General features: G+C 35.5%; 3 protein-coding genes across 3 annotated transcripts; 2 read left to right on the forward strand and 1 right to left on the reverse strand.

Annotated features, from left to right (window-relative positions):
• Positions 759-2,333, forward strand: LOC109946652 (RING finger protein B-like). The gene is made up of 4 exons (XM_020555106.1): positions 759-802; positions 878-940; positions 1,043-1,105; positions 1,314-2,333. The coding sequence occupies exon 4, from the start codon at positions 1,380-1,382 to the stop codon at positions 2,190-2,192; it is 813 nt and encodes a 270-aa protein (XP_020410695.1). The 5' UTR covers positions 759-802; positions 878-940; positions 1,043-1,105; positions 1,314-1,379; the 3' UTR covers positions 2,193-2,333.
• Positions 2,372-3,618, forward strand: LOC109946677. Its single transcript, XM_020555212.1, has 5 exons — positions 2,372-2,456; positions 2,551-2,638; positions 2,744-2,830; positions 2,929-3,159; positions 3,321-3,618. The coding sequence occupies exons 3-5, from the start codon at positions 2,789-2,791 to the stop codon at positions 3,546-3,548; spliced, it is 501 nt and encodes a 166-aa protein (XP_020410801.1). The 5' UTR covers positions 2,372-2,456; positions 2,551-2,638; positions 2,744-2,788; the 3' UTR covers positions 3,549-3,618.
• On the reverse strand, positions 4,898-7,211 carry LOC109950237. Its single transcript, XM_020568524.1, has 2 exons — positions 6,104-7,211; positions 4,898-5,949 (listed from the first exon to the last, which is right to left on the reverse strand). Exons 1-2 carry the CDS (start codon positions 7,209-7,211, stop codon positions 4,898-4,900), a joined length of 2,160 nt encoding a protein of 719 aa, XP_020424113.1.

Raw genomic sequence — 22,619 nt, forward strand, 5'->3', positions numbered from 1 at the left:
AGGCAAATCTGTCAAACTTGTCAATGATAGGTACACTGCTACCTTCAGAACAAGGCACTTTGGAGAAAAGGGAAAACCTTCAAAAAACCAGGTAGAAGCAGAATTACAAAAGACAATTGCCTTGGCAAACCAACAGAAGAAAGAAAAGGCAAAGACAGAGCAAAAGAAAAAAACGAACAAAGGAAAAGAAAGGAAAGAAGCTGAAGAAGAAGAAGAAGAAGAAGAAGAAGAAGTTGATTACGACAAGGAGGTGGTCAGCCTAATATTGATTCTGCTGTGCATGACATTCCTTTTTGCCAACTCTTCATCTACTTTGCATTGGAAATTATTTGAGCACTGCGTGAATCTAGACACACTTTCAAGCTATTCGTGGGCAAGAGCTGTTTCATACTACATGAATGAATCCTTGACCGCAAAAGCAAAAGCAAAAGCAAAGAAGGGAGGAGAAGCCTCTATAGGAGCTGTTTCGGGTTGCACTATCCTAATATTGGTAAGTAAACAGTGGCTTATGCAATGCATTTTGAGTTTTAGGCAATGCAGTTTCCATTTAGTGCAATGCAATTTCCATTTACTGCAATGCAGAAATGGAAACTGCAACGCAGTTTCTGTTTTATCCTATGCAGTTTCCAACTTAATTTCTGATATATCTTGTTTTTGAACTGTGCAGTTTCTACTGTGTGAGAGGACAAACATCATACAACCAATCCTTGGCAAGAAGAAAGAAACTCCTGCCATTCTTAGATGGAGTCTTGTGGAACTCCACACAAGATTCAACCAAATAAAGGACTTGAATGACATCGAGGTATGCAATTTATCGCATGTTCTGTTTTAATGTATCTTGAATGTGAATCCATGCTAAATCATTCTCATTGTACAGGGTATTTTCAAAACTCCTAAAAAGCGAAAAACTACCAGGGAAGAGGAAGACACTGTTGAGAAGGTAATTGAAATCTGTATACAGTGCATTGCAGTTTGTGTTTTCTACATTGCAGTTTGCATTTTATCCAATGCAGTTTCTGAATCATTCAATCTCATTGTACAGGGTATTTTGAAAACATATAAAAAGAGAAAAACTACCGGAGAAGAGGGAGACCCTCTTGACAAGGTATAAGAATCTCTAAACAGTGAATTATGCATTTCGGTTTTCGTTTCCTCGAATGCAATGCAGTTTCTAATTAGTTTCTGTTCAATATGCAGGAAAAAGAAAAAGAAGATGATGAGGGAAAACCTGATGATGCAATTCAATTATGCATTTCGGTTTTCGTTTCCTCGAATGCAATGCAGTTTCTAATTAGTTTCTGTTCAATATGCAGGAAAAAGAAAAAGAAGATGATGAGGGAAAACCTGATGATGCAATTCAAGACCTCTTGGTGAAGTCCATGACAGACCAAATCAACTACCGCCAACAACAAGATCCTAGCTTCGTTTGCCCGGAAAGATTACAACTGTGGAAGGATGAAAAGAATGAAGACAGTGAGAAGAAAATGAAGGAATTGTGGGATATATTTATCCAAGCAGAAAAGAGATCAAAGGAGCTGGAAGTGGAGTTGGCAACATACATAGAGAAATTAGATAATGAAGAATGTGTGACTGCCACCATGACAGTGGAATCTACAGTTCAGCTTAATGAAATACAAAATCTGAAAAGGAGGATTGCAGAATTGGAAGGCAAGGAAACTGGTATTGACATGGAGAAGATTGCCAAGAAAAAGGAGATTCAAGAAAAGTACAAGGCAGAAATTGAAAGCTTGTTGTCAGACCCAACAATCTTTGAAATGGAGATGGATCTGCCTACAAAACAACCAACACAACCAGTTGAAGAGAAAGAAGAAGAAAAGCAACAAGAAGAGAGAGAAGAAGAGAAGAAGCAAGATGCTCCAGCACCTGATGTTCCTTCAAGAGTACAAAGGGTGAAGAACAGAGAAAGAAAGAGGCTTCAAGCATCTTGCTATGTGTACGAAAAAAATAAGAAAACAAAAAAGGAGGCAAAAAAGGATGATGAAGAACTACCACAATTCAAGCTTATCTCTTCCGAGGAGGTATGCAATTACTGCAGTTCAAGCTGCTGCTTTTTTCTATTTTCTGCATTGCAGAAACAGAAACTGCAATGCAGTTTCCGTTTCCTGCAATGCAGTGTGTTATCTGCTTTACAGAAATGGAAACTGCATTGCAGTTTCTGTTTTATCGAATGAAGTTTCTAATTAGTTTCCTTTCAATCTGCAGTTAACACAAGAGGCATCTCAGCCCGATGCCACAAATCCAATTCCTGACCCCCCTAAAGGAACGAGCCTTCATGATTCAATACCTGTGGATCTACAACAATCAAGTGATGAAGATGAAGCACAAGAAAAGCAAACAAAGAAAAAACTAGGATGGGGTCAGAAAAAGGTGTGGCAGAAAATTCCAAAGCCGGACAGGGAAAGCATTGAAAAACACTACTTAAGCACTCAACTTCGGTAACATCTCTATTCCAAAATAACAATTCTTTCATCTTTTAATTACAATTAAACTAAAACAAATCTTGTGAATTTCATGTATTCGAATCCACAGTGATATCTTCTGGGCAGGACTCAATGATGAGAAAGTGACAAACCATGATCTCAAAGATATTGTATGGGACCTGGAACTGTCACAAAACGTAAGTATTTACCAATTCTATAACACACACTGCACTGTATTTTTTATTTGTGCTACCTATATTCCCCATTTATAATTCCATTTTTCTCCAATCAATGTGAAACAGGTCATTGAGGCCTATATCCAAATAGAGGAGGATAAAATAGAGCCCATGCAGACAGAGAGTCCACAGTACATGTCCACATGGACTTGGGTAAGTATTATTTTGAAAATTCAAAATTGTTTAAACAGACAATGCACTGCAGTTTTCGAAAAAATATATACTAACAAATTGCCATTCTGTGATATCAGGCTTACATGCAAAGCTTCCTAGAGCCATCTTGGCACAGGTTCCTGTATGAACCCTTACTTGAAAAACTCGGGAAATGCAATGTTCTTTTCTTCCCAATTATTTCACAAGAAGAGTTCCACTTCACACTTCTCACATTTCACAAAAATGAACGAAAGTGGAGACACTACAATCCACTTAGATCGTTGGGACGTAGAAAAGAAGAAAGGTGCATTGACATTGCTCGAAACTTTGTAAGTGGAATGAAACTGTCTTAATTTCTCAGCACAAACACAAACAGAAACTGCATTGCAGTTTCTGTATTATACATACTGCCTAATTTCAGACCAAAACTATAATATGCAATGCACTGATTACCATTTCTTTTTCTCTTTTTTTCTTCTTCTTTAAACAGGTTAATATTGTTGAAGGGTGGCTAGAATATATAAGACCTCAAGCACGAGTGTTCATAGAAACAAAAAAAAAACCAACACTTGTGAAGCAAAAGGAAGGGCCCCCAACACTTGTACAAAAAGATTTGACTCCAAATGAAGAACTCACTCTCAAATGGATTATGCAAAATCCATTGCAGTTTCCATTTGAGGATGACATGGAATGTGCTCAACAAAGTGCATCTTCGTAAGAATTGTGTCTACTCAACTATTCATTACAGTTTGAAATCATTCAAAAGCAAAAAAAACTAATCTCGTATTTCATTTGCAGATTGGATTACGGCATGTTCGTCATGTTCTATATGGATAAAATAGCACAAGGACAGCCCATTCCAAAAAGCGTGGACAAGAAATTCATGAATGAATATCGAGCACAATATGTCACAAAACTCCTACACCACAAAAACTGTGTAATTAATCGTCTCTAGTGATTTGCCTTTCGTTAACTCAAGACAATATGTATCTTAATTCTTGTGGATGTTTGTAAATATTTCTAGTTATGGTATATGAGAACATATTTCCTATACATGTGCATAAACTGTAATATAATCTTGGAACAGGATGCAACAAAACCAAAAGGAAACAAACAAACTGCAATGCAGTTTCTGCAACAAAATCTGAAATAAACAGAAACTGCAATGCAGTTTCTGCAACAAAATCTGCTCAAAATCTGAAAACAAGCATTGAATGGCAGTCGAAAACGAATATCCACTCATTAAACAATTGTATAATTTTCATTAACTTCAAAAAAGAATCACAATATCCAAAAATGTGAAAAAAACCCAAAAGATAAACAGAAACTGCACTGCAGTTTCTGCAACAAAATCTGAAATAAACAGAAACTGCAATGCAGTTTCTGCAACAAAATCTGCTCAAAATCTGAAATAAACAGAAACTGCAATGCAGTTTCTGCAACAAAATCTGAAATAAACAGAAACTGTAATGCAGTTTCTGCAACAAAATCTGCTCAAAATCTGAAAACAAGCATTGAATGGCAGTCGAAAACGAATATCCACTCATTAAACAATTGTATAATTTTCATTAAATTCAAAAAAGAATCACAATATCCAAAAATGTGAAAAGAACCCAAAAGCCAAAGCCATAATCAAAGTACTAAAACTTTGTTCAAAACACATTTAAGTAGGTCAGCATTGAAATGTAGTTTCTGCTCATAATCTGCAACAAAATCTGCTCAAAATCTGAAATAAACAGAAATCTGAAATAAACAGAAACTGCAATGCAGTTTCTGCAACAAAATCTGAAATAAACAGAAACTGCAATGCAGTTTCTGCAACAAAATCTGCTCAAAATCTGAAAACAAGCATTGAATGGCAGTCGAAAACGAATATTCACTCATTAAACAAATGTATAATTTTCATTAACTTCAAAAAAGAATCACAATATCCAATTAGACGCGGTGTAGCCAATTACAAGCAACTAAAACTGCAATACAGTTTTTGCAAAAAGTGCAACGCAGAAACTGACTATATATTCGCTAAACCATATCTAAAATAAAAAATTGTCAAATGAGAAGGAGTGTTCATATAATAGCCTTGCAAGTCTTCCTATTGTGCCCAGCAACACTGCACCGACTGCGTTTCAATGGCCTTTTAAATTCACCAAAAACTTTGATCCTCTTTGTTGGTGGTCTTCCGGCTGGCCTCTTTGTAATTGGCGGAAGCACAACTCCAGCGGCAGAACCATTGCTGCCCAATCCTTTCCCAATATCTGGAATAGGAAAAATAGGACTCTCATAGGCTTTTCGAAAGAAGTCGGTTTTGTAGTAACACTCCACGTAATCATAAACTGAATCTCTCTTTGCTAGGATTGCAGCCACTGCATGTGTGCAAGGAAAACCGTCAATTTGCCAAAGACGGCAAGAACAAGTCCTTTGCTCGAGATCAACCATCACAGAATAATCAGCAAATACTTCAAAAATAGTGCTATTAGAACGACGAACTACCCAAGTCCTACCGGCCTCCGCATTTTCACAGAGTCTAGTCTCCATCTCCGGACACAAAACTGTTGTCCACTTCTCCGCTTCAATTCTTCGTTGAGAATTCAATACCATCAATTTCTGTCGAATCCCTTCTATCAAAGGTAGCACCGGCAAATCTCGAAACACACCAACCCAATTATTAAAGGACTCCGCTAAACTGTTTTCCATCTCCCCATAACGCATTCCTTTGAAAAATGCGTTGGCATAGTGATCTCTAGACAAATCAGATATAAATGTCTTCACTTTCGAACTCCCAACAATCACCAACTCCTCCATTGCTACCTTAAACTCTTCCTCCGTAACAGCATATGCGCATCTACTAAATAAATTGATAACACGGTCTTGGAGCAGTTTCCCATAACCTGACTTCGGGTACTTTGATATCAAATTCTGTTTGAGGTGATAATAACAGTAAGAATGAGGCCATCCGGGAAACACAAACCCCATTGCATTTAACAAACCTAGATTGCGGTCCGAGAAAAAGGTCACCACTCTCCCCATCGGTAGCAATATAGAAGCCAAATGTTGAAGAAACCAAGTCCAATTCTCCTCTGTCTCAGAATCAACAACTCCAAAAGCTAGAGGATAAAACCCTGCAAAACAAAACCAAAAGCACAAGTATAAGCAAAAAAAGGAAACTGCAGTGCAGTTTATGAAAACAAATCTGCTCAAAAAAGGGAAACTGCAATGCAGTTTCTGCTAAAATTGCAACAAATGAAAATCTGCAATACATTACAGTAACCATACCTTGATTTCCATTCTTTCCCGAAGCACACAGAAGCTGCCCCTTGTACTTGCTCTTCAAAAACGTAGCATCAATGAACAACAAGGGTATGCAATATTGAAATCCAGCAATGCAACCGCCAAAAGACACAAAAAACCGTCGAAAGCGATTAATTCCAGCTTCACAATCAAGAGTGCAGAGAGAACCAGTGTTAGTTTCCTTTACGGCGTCCGCATACCACACTAACTCGTTGAAGGACTTCGACTCATCACCGTGAACGTCCAATTTAGCTAACTCTTTGCCAAACCATGCGTGGTAGTATGAAATGTCTATACCATAATAATCTTTGAACTCGTGTATAATCTCAATTGGCTTCAGCTCTGGTTTTGCACGAATTCTGTCCACAATGAGGGAGGACACCACACGAGACCTCATCATCTTACTCTTTGATTCCCGTATCCGACCCGCACATGTATGAACATTATTTAACGTCCGAATTACAAAACTGCCAGTAGCTTCACAACGAGAAGCATAAACACGCCAGCTGCAACCCTCCAATTTCTTATTCGAACAAACAGCAACCACCCGCTTCTTGTCATTGCCGGCATATTCAAAATTAAATCCTACTTCAAGAGCGTACTTGCACAATTTCAACCGGAACTCCTCTGCACCACCGTCAAACTTCTGCCCCACATGATGTATGTATGTCTCCCACTCATTCGACAACAAAGGCTTAGCACTTGCTCTCTTCGACCTGCCCAAAAATTCGTTTCTGTCTTCGACAGTACTAGAACACGACGACTCGCCCTTTTCACATGCTATCAACTCCTTATTTACACAAAAATCACCACTATATTCACTGCTCCCGCATAAATCCTTCACTAAAATATCAACAGTCTTCTCATTTGATATCAACAAAAATGTCCTCATCAAGTCCAAATCGCTATCCGTTTCTAGAAAACAACTCGGATAACTGGGCACCGAATACCGTAATGTGAAACAACCCAACTGCAAACCCCTAAACCTCAGACACAAAGTCTTCAAAATATCAACCATGGATGACTCTGATGAAACTGAAAACATGATGGTTTCCGACTTATATGTGCACTTGGCAATGACACACACCTCCATTAGCCTTGAAAATGCAAACAAAACAACAAACAAAAACAGAATATCAAAACACGTTTGACTTCATGAGCAGTTATAACATTCCCATAAACCCTAGCAAAAAGCACTCTGAAATTGAATTATGGAACCAGAAACTGCATTGCAGTTTCTGGTTCAAAATTTGCTACAAACAACCAGAAATCAAAATGCAAAGACAGTACTGAATATCAAAACACGTTTGACTTCATGAGCAGTTATAATATTCCCATAAACCCTAGCAAAAAGCACTCTGAAATTGAATTATGGAACCAGAAACTGCATTGCAGTTTCTGGTTCAAAATTTAGTACAAACAACCTGAAATTTTGAATCCAACGATTTTGAATGGTTAATCCCTATAAACGAAGCAAAACCTAAACAAAGAGTAGTTTTGAATCCAACGATTCATCCATTTTTCCAAAAACTGCATTGCATAAAGAACAACAGCAAAAATGTGTAATCCCTAAAATCGAAGACAAATCTGTGTTAGAGGGTCATTTTCTTACTGTTTTTTTCCCAAGAGAGTGAAAATCGCTTCGATAGTCGTCAGTGGTTGTCGTTGTTGGTGGTGGTTTCTGCTCGTCGTCGTTGCTGGTCGTCGTTGCTGCTCGTCGTCGTTGCTGCTCGTCGTTTCTGCTCGTCGTCGTTGCTGCTCGTCGTCGAACGAAATTTGCCTGCCAAACGAACGAAATCTGCTGCCAAACAACTGAGCTCGAAGACGAAACAGAGAAGAACACGAAGCTGCTGCCAAACGAACGAGAACGAAAACGAAACAGAGAAGTCGCGCCTTGTTTAAACATTCAGGGGCAAAAGCGTCATTTACTGTATAGGTTTACAAATGGGCCAACGAATCTGGGCCTCTCTTTGGGCTAATCCAAAATAGTAATTTTTTCCTAGGTATTAAAACTAAAACCAAAATATCCAATATCTTACAAACTAATTAATAAAGTTAATTATGTCTAAAACCTAATTTTTCTTTAAATTTATCTTATGTACGCACCGTAGAATGAAACATAAAAGTGCAACTACTGCATCGTACCAATTTGTTCTTTTATTTATTTATTTATTTCACTTAAGGGGATTATGTGTGAAGAGGGTTATCAATGAAGGGAAAATTAGCCGTAGGCTGTTCATAAAAAATATATATATATATACATAATTAAAAAGAAGTTGGCAGTAGGCTAAAAATGTAAGAACAAGACGGAAATACTTTTCGTTTTAAAGAGAACTTTACATAGATGTCCTACACAAGAATGTCCTCGAATAGTCCAAGAGAATTGAATTCATTAGTTCGTCTTATCTTCTATTCCTTGAGTGTATTGTTAGATGAGCTATGAGCCTTGGTTTGATGTGAGCCTTTGGATGCAAGTGTGGCATGATTGTCATTAGTAGGCATGGGTGGGATAAATTAAATTTTAGGCTGGTAGAATAAGGTCATCTCCAGTCATGGGTCATAGGCCAAATGTAGCTCTAAAATAATGCAAAACTCATCTTCAACCACGGGCTAAAAAATATTTGGCCAAATTTGGAGGGCCACATTTAACCATTTAGCCCTCCAACCAGGCCACTTGTAACCCAGCTATACCCCAGGCCAAATTTTTTTGTGGACCCAGAGTATGTGTTGCCCAAGAAGAGAAAGTATCACGCATGGGTGAGAGCATGAAATATCTCGTACAACTCCAGATCCAAAGGCTTATATTAAAGGTGCGCTAGCATCAGCTAGCCGTTACCTTTTTCTCCTTTTTTTTCTTCTTTTTTTTTTTTTCTCTTTTTGCATTTTAAATGTATATAAATATATTTATAAAAAAATTTTAAACAATTGGTTCCTACCGTTGGGAGGTCAGCACCCTTCGAAATGCATCAAATTTTTTTTTCTTTTCAAATTTGTCGTTGTTGGCTTTCTTTTCTTCTTTTTTTTTTTAAAAATTTTAAAAAACCTAAAATATGTCTATAAATATCTCAAAATTTCTTCAAAAATATTCCTGCACATTTCTTACGAATTCTATCACATTCTATATCTATTCACAACTTTCCATACTCAACACGTATAGAATCTCAAATTGCCAATAAGAACTCGACACGTACACTTCCCATGCTAGGGAAACTTTACTTTGCCCCGTGCTGAGCATGGTTTTGGGCAGGGAGGAGAGAGAGCACAACTTGACTGAGTAAGAAGGAATCTAAATGGGTGCTTGTCTAAAAGCAGTAATAAATTTGACCATTTTATGTGTTTTTGTTTTTTTTTTTTTTGGTGTGAGGAACTTGCTCCCAAAGGAGTTAGAGATGGAGCCACCCACTGCTCACTATTGTAGTTAGGAATGTTTTTTCATGCAGCATTTGGGATGAAAATTTGAACAATTAATCCGCATCCACATTTACAGTTAGGGCTCATCAATGGGTCAAGCCGGGCTAGCCTGGCCTAAATTTAATGAGCTTGGGCTGGGTTGGGTTGGGCCGGGCTTTAAAGAGGAGAGAGAAAATATCGGGCCGGGTCGGGCCAAGTTTTTTTAGAAAATTCAAAGCCTAAGTCCGGCCCATTAGCCAGGCTTGAGAAAGCCCATCGGGCCGGGCTGGGCCTAAACGGGCCCTACTTCATTCAAAAAAAATCATAAACTTAATCATAAGGGCATTTAGTCCAAATTTGAGATTAAACTCACTTAATTCTAATATTTTTACATCAAACCAAATTCATAAAATACCCAATAAAGTCACACAACTTATAAAATTTTCCACAAAAATAATAAAACCAAGTATTATTTGTGAGGTTATTACATAATTAGATCGTAATACATTTTAAGAAATAATTTTTAAAAATAATAAGTATCAAAAAAATATTTTTTAAAAGGATGGTATGAATAAATATGCAAATATTTGGTGATGTGTTCAAGAAAAGCATGATTATATTTGCTGGTACAATTATGTTTCGTGATATGATTATATTTGGAGATGTGATATGTTGTTCATCTTATATATATATATATATATATATATATAATTGTTGAATTAATAATCGACACAAATTAATATGTGTTATAAAACTAGAGGGAGAAAATGTAGAGAGAAGTGATATGCTAAAGATAAAGCTTCACCATCTTTATTCATCCCTTAATCTTTGGTAGAACCACCTATTTATAGGCTTACAAGATAGAAGATTGAATACCATCATTTACAATATACCTATAGGTTACAAGTACTAATTACAAATACTTAGTGCATAGGTTACATAAAATCCAACGGTGGAATATTAAGAGGTATGGTGGTCATCCACCAACTCATGTATTTACAACACTCCCCCTTGGATGTCCACCATACAATGACATTGTTTCCTCATTAAAAACCTTGCTTGGAAAACCCAGTGGGACAAAACTAAAGCGAAGGGAAAAAGAGTGAAACTTTCTTCTGAATCATTGATATGGTGTTGGATGAGCTTATATTGCCTCGTTAAAACCTTGCTAGGAAAAATCCAGTGGAACAAAAACCTAGTCGAAGGGAAAAAGAGTACAACGCCCGCCTTGAATGTAGTAGAATTGGGATGCTCCCCCTGATTGATATCTCCCCCTGATTAATATCTCTCCTTCTCTGATTTGAGCAATACAAGCAACATTGTCTTCATACATGATCATCTATCACACTATTCAACCTGCTTTTCACTTTTCAAATGATTGAAATCTTTAGGAGTATCAACAACTAATTTAGTAGTTAGAATATGTTACAACAATATCAAATTTGAATTCAAAATACTCAAACTCTTAGTGTTAACTCTTAATTAAGAATATTGTGGTACTTTATATCCTTCAAGAGGTTGCTTCATCCGATATATCTCAAATATTTCATGAGCTTTGCGGATTTCCATGTACCATATAGTCTTAATAAATATGCATTTAACACATACTATAAGTTCTGCGTTAAAGTAACAACCGCACTTATAGAAATGTAGATGCATTTACGATGAGATTGGAGACTAAAACCACATGTCTCTCCCAGGAAACCTTATGTCATATTAGTGATCTTATTTCACTTCACAAACACCAATTCGTAACCTTCATACTGAGCATTTGTAATTTGGTGTTTGAGTTATAGGTTCAATATCCAACTCTTCTTATTTAGTGATAAATGGAATTGCCTATTTCCATTTTTGGCCAATCACTTAACTTGTCGACATTCATGAAACGTGATTTAATATAATCATAGCCCTTGATGATTGTAGTAGCTACTAATAAACCAAATGTATCATCAATTTGTGGTCCCACAATTCTTATGTGCATGCGCATGCATAATTTATAATCATCTCATTGCTTTGGGGTACCAATGCCTCTTCAGGGGCTTATGTTGTCACTTATGGGACAAACACCTCTTTTACAATGAATTATTTAGAATATGTGGATCATAACCTCCTATAGAGCGTTATTTTTTTATAGGGCTTGAATTTTTCAAATAATCTCCACTTCTAGGGAGTTAAGTTTTTAGAACCTATATTTCTGACATGCTTCAGGCATGCATTATATATATAGTCACCATGTTAATGGATTGTGATACGAGAATATCAATCCATGTTAGCATATGTACAACTTATATATGCATTATCTTGATGAGACAAAAGCGGATTGATTCAACACTATTTCACAACGTTCTTTAGGAATTGTCATTTCTCCCCCTAACGGCGGGAAAATTGTCTCAAAATGTAGGAAAATAAACTCACAGTCGTTATCAAATATGTGACCATTTTAGTAGGCACATTCAGTAAAACTGGTGAAGTGATCCATAATTAGATGTTGTATAGGCTCACAAATATCCCTTTGAATTATTTCAGAAAAGATGGCTCAAAGTCAATTTTTGACTGAGATGATCTTATGACAGCTTTTATTTGTGAGCGTTCTTTGTAATGATATTGTTGGACAAGACAATAATTTGAGTCTTTAAACGATGTCCTTACAAATTTATAAAAATCTTATGCATCATTGTGGGACATGGATTGCCAAGATAGTCATGTCACAACATAAAAGTTATTCGGTCAATGAACTTCTAGTTCATGACATCATAATCTTCAACTATAATAGTTGTGTAATATTGGGGCCTCAAGAACTTTTGGTTCATAACATCATAAACTTCCTACCCACAAAAGAAAGTAGGAAGTTTCTCCAATAGACGCCTCTGGCTATTAATATTGGGGCGGTAATACAAAACATTACCATTGTAAAACGAAATTAATTAATAACCTAACATAAATAAAATAAAATATAATAAAATAAGTAAAGTGGTATAAACAAGGAATAAAATAAATCAATTAAAGATTATGAAATTCCAAGATAATCCAATATGAATGTGGATTCAATATGTAGATAAAACTACAAGTTTAAGAATTGGATTTCCAACCAATTCAGGTTCATATAGGCACAAATAAGTAATGAACTTCAAGTTCATATATAGTATTAAGATCCATGAAAAACTATGAACTTCAGGTTCATATCAATATATATTCGAAACTTCAGGTACGAATACGTAGATCTAAATAAATTGAATTAATAGTTGTGCTTTGAACTTCATACTTAAATCGATGTATATGCACTCGAAACTTCTGGTTCAAGTTCTTGACATATGTAGGCCTCATGGAATTCTGATTTTGATTAATACAAAATCGAGGAGTTTTATGTCCTTATGTGCTCTTTAAATTCGCGGAACTTCACGCCCTCAATTATTTGGAATCAAAGAACTTCAAGTTCTGATTCAATCAAAAGGACTCTATATCCTAATCTAGTTATATGATGAGGATCACGGAACTTCGGGCCCCTAATCTTTTGTATAATTCAAACTCATCATAATAATTAAGATCATACTTAAAATTAAATAAACAAACAAATAAAAACAAAAACATGGCATTATATTCATGTGTAATAAGAAAAAGAAATTTTTTTTCTTAAACAAGCATGATGAAGTCTGATGGTGAGTACAAAGAAACTCTATACCATGTGATGACTCTAGCTCATATAAGAAGAAAGAAAATTCAGAGAAAGAAAACATACCAAGAGCAATGTCGTGCTGATAACGTGTTATAAAACTAGAGGGAGAAAATGTAGAGAGAAGTGATATGCTAAAGATAAAGCTTCACCATCTTTATTCATCCCTTAATCTTTGGTAGAACCACCTATTTATAGGCTTACAAGATAGAAGATTGAATACCATCATTTACAATATACCTATAGGTTACAAGTACTAATTACAAATACTTAGTGCATAGGTTACATAAAATCCAACGGTGGAATATTAAGAGGTATGGTGGTCATCCACCAACTCATGCATTTACAACAATATGCTAATCATCTAATTATAAACTAGGAATGAGTAAAGATAAGTAAATGAAATGAAACAAATTATACATGTGATTTAAGTGATATAATCCTAAACCTAAACTCATATTTATACATAATTATATATGTATGCGGGCCTAACGGGCCGGACTTTTGTGGGCTGGCTGGGCCGGGCTTCTTGGGCTTAATCGGGCCGGGCCTGGCTTCAAACACCCAAGCTCAAGCCTAGCCCAGCCCAAGGCGGGCCGGACCATCTCAAAGCCCATAACGAGGCGGGCCAGGCTTTTTTTCAATGGGCCAAGCGGCCCTCCATTGGCCCATGAGCCCAAGGGCCAAATGATGAGGCCTATTTACAACCTATCAGAACCCATTTGAGTTCCAAAAACCTAAAAAACTTCCCTTTCTCTATTTTGTTTACTTCATCAGCTTTTTTCATGCGTATTTGTGTCAGTGGGACTTACAAATGGAGATGTAAAAATTAATGTATATCTATGTTTTTTTTTTACATTTTCCGACGAGACTTAATGACAGGACCCGATCCAAATTCCGCTTTGGAATCCGAGTCAGACCCTGTGCGTGTCCGACACCTGGCAAATGTCGGGCACAAAAGACCTATTTGCCCTTCTATACAAAACACGATAAAATAACAAGGTTGACTTCTACAGAAAAACCGGCAGAGTTTTTCTTGTAACTGGCTCAATACCAAAACATTCACACCTGCCAAACAAGGATACATATATACAACCAACTGCCAGCATATGTATATATATATTCCAAGAGATCAAAACTCAGTCTAGGGCAAAACATCAGAGCGACTACTAAGAATTTATAAAAGAGTGAATCTTTGTACAAAATACAAATCCTACATCAAAGAAAGGCGCGAAAGATGGGAAGTGGCCCGGTGGTGGATTCCTATGCACGTCTACTGCCTGGGAGCGCAAAACAACAAGAAGGGTGAGTGGACCCAAAACAAAGCTTAGAAAATAATATATGAACATACTAACCCCACTGTAAAAACAGTTATACAAACTAACTTATTTTCTTTATTTCTGAAATCAATGCATGTATATAATTATATACATTTGAAAACGGTTTAAACTATCACCTAGGTGTACCCTTATTTCCGTCAATTCCTTATATCCGTCAATTCCTTGCATCACCATGGGTGACACATACTCGTAGGTCTCAGTGACACGAAGTCAGTCCGAGCCGCAACTCGCAGGATTCAGGGGACCGTAGTCCACCTTTATCCGCATTACTCGCTCCACACGAGTTCGAGTACCAAGGAACTCGTGGGGCAACTGTCAAGCATGCTGACTAAACCGAAGGCAACAAATATAATCCGAAGGCAACATTTATTATCTGGGTACAAGGTGATTTAAGAAAATATAAAGTTTCTGAGGGAAATCTGTTGAATAATTAACTTTCTGTAACCTTTAAAATTCTGCTGCCATTTATCTGATAATGAACAAGAATATCTGTTCCTATATTCTTTAAAGGAAATATCACTCGGCAGCATGCAACATAAAATATTTAACAGAATAAAACAGCTGATAACTGAAACTGAACTGCTTAAATTCATTTATGAAAACAAAGAGTCCACTCACTGATAGTCTGAGCTCGCTGGACCTCTTGAAGGTCCCTCCTGCGGGTCAACTGGTGCCCGGGTGCCTGATTCAATGACCATAATAGTCTATTAATACAATATAGTATTACATTACAAACCCTACCCCCGGCTCCTAAAAGTACGTGCATCAATTTAAAGTGATCCCTATGTCCATAACAGCTTTCCTTCCACGTGGGATCGTTTAGCGGTATCTTGAGACTCAAAAAGCGCTAAAGTCCAAAAAGTAAATCCGGAACCCCACGGGTACATATGATCCGGATGCTGCTAGAAGGTCCAATATATTTAGGACACATGTCCCGAGGGTATTGGTGTCAATCGGACGGTCGGATTAATCACGATCGTGTAATCGCATAATTTCTAAACCCTAGCCCTAGGGTTCGCGATTTCGGAGTATCCGGGACTCCGATTCGCAATCCGTCGACTCCTACACTATCCTGAAATCATGTAGACCGACATATCCAAAATTCAGTGTGATCCAACGATTTGACGACACTGCACCCAAGGATCGCGCGATATGAAAAATCCGTTCGGGGCTCAAACGAACTCCGAATCGAGATCCGTGAAATCCTACGCGCTCGTGACGACACGAGGGTCACAAAACTGTACAAAATTACTTCACCACCCTCGCCCACTTGCCCAGCACGCGCGGGCAGATTTGGGTGTCATAAGCGATTTTGGGTGGTCGAAAAATCTCGGAACCAGGACTCCAAACTCCTATCCTAGGTAAAACACCCCATTTGGAGTCACTTTTGTTCTTGGACCTACCCCAAAAACTGACCAGAAGTGGCCGAACACAGAGGCCGAAAATTGGCCGAATTTCAATTTACAAACTGGGCAATCTACGGCTAAAATTGATAAAAACCTATCTAACCATCAGCTAGAGCACGAAAAATAGATGAGAATCCATACCTTACTCGAAAGATTTGGAGGAGAATTGAAGGAGAACGAACGGTTCGAAGTTTTGACACAACCGACTCGTTTTTGAACGGAATCCGGCGACTACAGCTGCGGCTGGCAGCGGAGAGTGGTCGGGGCTTGAAGACGGAACTAAGCTAGTTCTATTGGCGCCGACGGCAGGGGCAGAGGTGGTCGGTGGCGGGAGTTATGGTGCTTGGAAGGTGACGGCTGAGGAAGGCAACGGGAGAGAGAGAGAGAGAGAGAGAGAGAAGCTGAGGTTTATAAAAAAAATCTGATTTTCCTAATTACCATTTTGCCCTTCGTGATATTTTAATCGTATTTTCTTCGTTAAAACTCCGATTCGAGCTCATTTCGTGTCTATGAACTCGTGTCGTCGTGCTCTACACAACGGTGTATGTGGAATTGTCAAATTCCTTTTCGGTCAAAAAGTCAACTTTGAGTTCATAATTTAGTCAAAGGGCAAAATTGTCTTTCCGCATAATAAATTACTAATTAAATATGAATTTTAGGTTTGGGTCTTTACACTTAAATTTACAACTTCAATATTCCGGCCCATTGAAGCTCTAAATAGTACAACACAAAAACCATGAAAGAAAATGTGGAGTTCATCGAATAGTACGACACAGAGAAAAAGTGGGATAGATGCATAGAGGAGGACGAGAAGATGGAGTGAAGAGACTAAGAATGATGAAAGAAAAAAATTGAGAGAGATGGAGTGGATGCTACTCAAGAGAAGAGATGTGCTGAGGTTTTTAACAGTAACACTTTTATGTTCTTCTTTTAAAAAAATAAAAATAAATAGCTGGATGAAACCTATTAAATACATTCATTATGCTTTATTAAAACAAGAAGCATTCTTTCTTTGGTGGTTTACGGTGTGTTTGGATGAGGGAAATAAACTTTGGATTTTGACAGAAGTTATAATTTCTAAGAGCATCTCAAGCATCCTTTTCAAAGGCTTTGGAATACTAAAATAGGTGAGCCACATCAGCAAACCTTCTCCAACAACCTTGTCAAACCCACTCACCAAACTGGGACTCCTCATTGACTCTACATAACATATTTATTAATAAAGATTTGGAACAACAAAACTAGTGAAAATGATGTATTATTATTTAAATATTGATATGATATTGTTAAATCAAATTAAATATTAGTTTTTGATTAAAAAGAAGAAGAAAAAAAGTCAAACATTGAATTAATTATATTGAAGAGGCTGTTGGAGGTACAAAATAGTAAAGTAGCAAATTTTACTCTTCAAATTGTCACATAGGTCAACAAACCACAATTTGAAGAGACTATTTGAGATGCTCTAAATTGACATAAACCGTGTTTGGATAACAAAACAATGAAATTTATAAATTCCGCATGAGAAAAAATATGGAATTTGGAAGTCATAAATCCCAACTTTAAATTCTATCTAAATAGTACTCATTTCTAAAATTCCAAAAGTAGAGATTGAGTTTTAAAAAAATAGAACTTTACAAATAAACGTTAAATTACGTGTTTAAATTCGTTAGCCAAACAAGAAACTTTACAAAGGTATATATATATGGGAAAAATATAAATGTAATGTACATTGACACAACGGTTGTGGTGGCCTATACTTCCAAGTAACCCAAGTGAACAAATAAAAATCGAATGGATCAGAAAGTTGACGACCTTGACTAGCTAAGGTGGGTAAACATAAACATTCACTACTACATTTTACACTTTGCGCGACGAAGAGAATTTCGTCGCGCAAAATACATTGTAGTCGCACAAATTTTAACGCGACAGAAACTTCGTCGCGCAGAATCCGTCGCGCAAAGATCGTGAAGAAAGACTTTGCGCGACCAAGTTTTTTCATTGGTCGCGCAAAGTGACTTTGCGCGACGAAAAAATATTGGTCGTGCAAAGTAACTTTGCGCGACGAAAAAATATTGGTCGCACAAAACTTTGCGCGACGAAAAAATATTGGTCTCACAAAACTTTGCGCGACGAAATACATTGGTCGCACAAACCTTTCGCGACGAAACGCATTGGTCGCGCAAAGGTTTGCGCGACGAAAAATATTTGTCGCGCAAAGTCTCAAAAAAATTTATAAAAAATAAAAAATTCCCACGTCCCATTTTTGGTACCCGCCTACATTTTTAGAGTTTTGCGCGATGAATACTAACGTCGCGCAAATATTTGCGTGACTAAATATTTTTTGTGTTTTTAAATTTTTTTAATTAAAATAAACTAATTTAATAGTTTGCTCTACAAAATATTTTGTCGCGCAAGGTTTTTGACTTTTTATTTTATTATTTCTTTAATATTAATTTATTTATATTAGTTTATTACTTTTAAAATTTAATTTAATTGTATGATTTTTTTTAAATCACTTTAATTTAAGTTGATATTAATTTTTTCGAATTTTTACTTTTAAATTTAATTTAATTGTAAGATTTTTCTTAATTACTTTAATTTAAATTGACATTTTCAAAATAAAATTACATATGAAAAATAGTGATCAAATTATCCAATAAATATATATATAATATTCAAAATGTACACATAAATTAACAAAGTACAATAATAAAATCCTAATACAAGAGTATTGTGGTGGTAGTGGTGGATGATATATTTTGATAGCTTCCTAATCCTCAACTTTAGCCATCAAAGTCTTGATGATTACCTACAAAAAAACAAATATGGTCAAATAACAACAACAACAAAAAAAAGAATGCATAATCTCCCCTAAAATTGTTATACCACAAATCCAACCCAAACTCCAATCTCTCCCATTTACTCAACCCCAAACCCCACACAAACTCAAAACTAACTCCAAAAACACATATTAATGAAAAAAATTTAAAATTTGGAGAGAATATACATTTTGGAAAGATTGAGAGTGAGTGAGAATGAGAGGGATAAGTGAGTGTGAGAGAATTAGATAAGATAGTGATAGAGAGATGAGAGAGTGAGAGATAGTGAAAAGATAGATGAGAGAGTGAGTGAGAGTGAGAGATAGTGAAGAGAGATATGAGAGATAGTGAAGAGAGATATGAGAGATTAAGTGAGAGGAGTGAGTGTGAGAGAAAAGGTAGAATTTGGGGAGAGGGAAAGAGAGAGGAGAGGTAAGAGTAGAGAAAGACATTGAGAAAATGGTGGAGGAGTTATTTTGGTTTTAAAAATCGTATCACTTTGCGCGACGAAAAATATTGTTGGTCGCGCAAAGTTTTGCGCGACGAAACATATTGGTCTCGCAAAGTTTTGCGCGACGAATATAGGAATATTGGTCGCGCAAAGTCTAAAAAAATTATTTTTTTAAAAAAACATTTCCCGCATCCCATTTTTGTTCCCGCCAAAATTTAACTTTGCGCGACGAAAAACACATATTGGTCGCGCAAAGTCTAAAAAAAATTCCTGCATCCCATTTTTGGTATCGCCAAAATTTAACTTTGCGCGACGAATATAGGAATATTGGTCGCGCAAAGTCTAAAAAAAAATTCCCGCATCCCATTTTTGGTACCCGCCAAAATTTTTAAATGTTTGCGCGACGAAAAGGACATATTGGTCGCGCAAAGTCTAAAACAATTATATAAAAAAAGTCCCGCGTCCCATTTTTGGTACCCGCCCAAATTTTTGCACGACGAAAAATATATATTGGTCGCGCAAAGTTTTGAGCGACAAAAAATATTGGTCGCGCAAAGTCTAAAGTTTTTTTTTTATTTTAAAAACCCGCGTCCCATTTTTGTTACTCGCACAAATTTTTTGAGTTTTGCACGACGAACTGTTGGTCGCGCAAACTTTTAAGAGACGAAAAATTGGTTCGTAGCACAATATTTATAAAAATAATTGTTTTGAATAAGAAAAAATAAAATAAAAATTATTTTATGATTTAAAATATAATTAAGGTGAAAGCTACTTAATAAATGTATATACTATTCAATTTCTTAAGTGTTATACGTACAAAATAAATAAATTTAAAACTACTTAATAAATATATATATATATATACGCACACACCATTCAACGATCCAACCGTAAGACTTGTTTGTATATACTTCAAGATCGTATACCCCAAAAATCGCAAAAAAATAAATATTCAGAGATCTAGTAACGGGACAAAACTTTTCGATAGTTATAAATGAAAAATCACGATTTAACGGTTATTTTAACTCCGATTTTGATGATTTTTTTACAGGTACACTCCTTGACCCTATATGAATACAATGACTGAATTTGATCTTCAATTTAAAACATTTGCACTAGTGGATACCACAAAATCTTATGTTATATTAACGAAAGTATAAATAAACTCTTAATTGTTAGTGAATATATTGTTTTGATGGCATACACATTCTACGAAACTAGTTTCAACGATCCAACCGTCAAACTTGTTTTTTTATACTTCGAGATCATATACGCCAAAAATCGAAAAAAATAAACATTCATAGATCAAGTAATGGACAAAAATTTTCGACGGTTATAAATAAAAAATAATGATTTAACGGTTATTTTAACTCTGACTTTGATGATTTTTTACAGCTACACTCCTTGACCCTATATGAATACAATGACTGAATTTGATCTTCAATTTAAAATATTTACACTAGTGGATACCACAAAATCTTATGTTATATTTAACGAAAGTATAAATAAACTCTTAATTGTTAGTGAATATATTGTTTTGATGACATACACATTCTACGAAACTAGTTTCAACGATCCAACCGTCAAACTTGTTTTTTTATACTTCGAGATCATATGCGCCAAAAATTAAAAAAAATAAACATTCATAGATCAACTAATGGACAAAAATTTTCGACGGTTATAAATAAAAAATAATGATTTAACGGTTATTTTAACTCTGACTTTGATGATTTTTTACAGCTACACTCCTTGACCCTATATGAATACAATGACTGAATTTGATCTTCAATTTAAAATATTTACACTAGTGGATACTACAAAATCTTATGTTATATTTAACGAAAGTATAAATAAACTCTTAATTGTTAGTGAATATATTGTTTTGATGGCATACACATTCTACGAAACTAGTTTCAACGATGCAACCATCAAACTTGTTTGTTTATACTTCGAGATCATATACGCCAAAAATCGGAAAAAATAAACATTCAGAGATCAAGTAAAGGGACAAAACTTTTCAACGGTTATAAATGAAAAATCATGATTTAACAGTTATTTTAACTCCGATTTTGATGATTTTTTACAGCTACACTCCTTGACCCTATATGAATACAATGACTGAATTTGATCTTCAATTTAAAATATTTACACTAGTGGATACCACAAAATCTTATGTTATATTTAACGAAAATATAAATAAACTCTTAATTGTTAGTGAATATATTGTTTTGATGGCATACACATTCTACGAAACTAGTTTTAACGATCCAACCGCCAAACTTGTTTGTTTATATTTCGAGATCATGTACGCCAAAAATCGGAAAAAATAAGCATTCATAGATCAAGTAACGGGATAAAACTTTTCGACGGTTATAAATGAAAAATCATGATTTAACGGTTATTTTAACTCCGATTTTGATGATTTTTTACAGCTACACTCCTTGACCCTATATGAATACAATGACTGAATTTGATCTTCAATTTAAAATATTTACACTAGTGGATACCACAAAATCTTATGTTATATTTAACGAAAGTATAAATAAACTCTTAATTGTTAGTGAATATATTATTTTGATGGCATATGCATACAAAAAAACTAGTTTCAACGATCCAACCGTCAAACTTGTTTGTTTATACTTCGAGATCATCTACGCTAAAAATCGGAAAAAATAAACATTCAGAGATCAAGTAATGGGACAAAACTCTTCGACGGTTATAATGAAAAATCACGATTTAACGGTTATTTTAACTCCGATTTTGATGATTTTTTAAAGCTACACTCCTTGACCCTATATGAATACAATGAACTAATTCGATCGTCAATTTAAAATATACATTTTCTAACAAAAACCCAATCCTAAGTAAATTTAGGTTTTAGCCATAAAAAAACTTTCACTTTTAGAAAAAGCCAAAGCTTTTTCAAAAAAGACAGAAAAACTTCTCGACTTTCAAATCAAAGACATGCAAATGTAAAGGATTCCTTGAGAAATCCAAAATTAAATAAGGGCAATTTTGTCCATTTTGACTTCTTTTAAAAAATTTCTCTCTCCTTTGGGTTTTTCCAAAGTCTCCCATATATTTTTCTAACAAAAATCCGATCCGATCTAAAATAATAAATTTAAAGCTACTTAATAAATATATATATATATATATATACCGTTTAATTTCTTAAGTGTTATGCATACAAAATAAAAAAACAAAAATAAATTGGTTTAGGTGACAAAATGTTTGGATTACGTCATGCAAAGATTTTAAAAAATAATTTTTTTTATTTTATTTATTTTTATAAGGACTTTGCGCGACGAAGTTTACTTTTCGTCGCGCAAAGTCACTTTGAGCGACGAATTATTTTTCGTCACGCAAAATTGGTCGCGCAAGACTTTGAGCAACGATATATTGTCGTCGCGCAAAAGTTTGTCGCG

This window comes from Prunus persica, chromosome G1, assembly GCF_000346465.2.
Source record: "Prunus persica cultivar Lovell chromosome G1, Prunus_persica_NCBIv2, whole genome shotgun sequence".
Taxonomy (NCBI): domain Eukaryota; kingdom Viridiplantae; phylum Streptophyta; class Magnoliopsida; order Rosales; family Rosaceae; genus Prunus; species Prunus persica.

Excerpts from the sequence above, each read along its gene's own strand:
- LOC109946652 (XM_020555106.1), top strand. The coding sequence starts at position 1,380 with ATGACAGACCAAATCAACTACCGCCAACAACAAGATCCTAGCTTCGTT.
- LOC109946677 (XM_020555212.1), top strand. The coding sequence starts at position 2,789 with ATGCAGACAGAGAGTCCACAGTACATGTCCACATGGACTTGG. Across the intron at positions 2,831-2,928 it reads ACATGTCCACATGGACTTGG|GCTTACATGCAAAGCTTCCT; the intron begins GTAAGTATTATT and ends CTGTGATATCAG. Across the intron at positions 3,160-3,320 it reads TTGACATTGCTCGAAACTTT|GTTAATATTGTTGAAGGGTG; the intron begins GTAAGTGGAATG and ends TTCTTTAAACAG.
- LOC109950237 (XM_020568524.1), bottom strand. The coding sequence starts at position 7,211 with ATGGAGGTGTGTGTCATTGCCAAGTGCACATATAAGTCGGAAACCATC. Across the intron at positions 5,950-6,103 it reads GGGAAAGAATGGAAATCAAG|GGTTTTATCCTCTAGCTTTT; the intron begins GTATGGTTACTG and ends TTTGTTTTGCAG.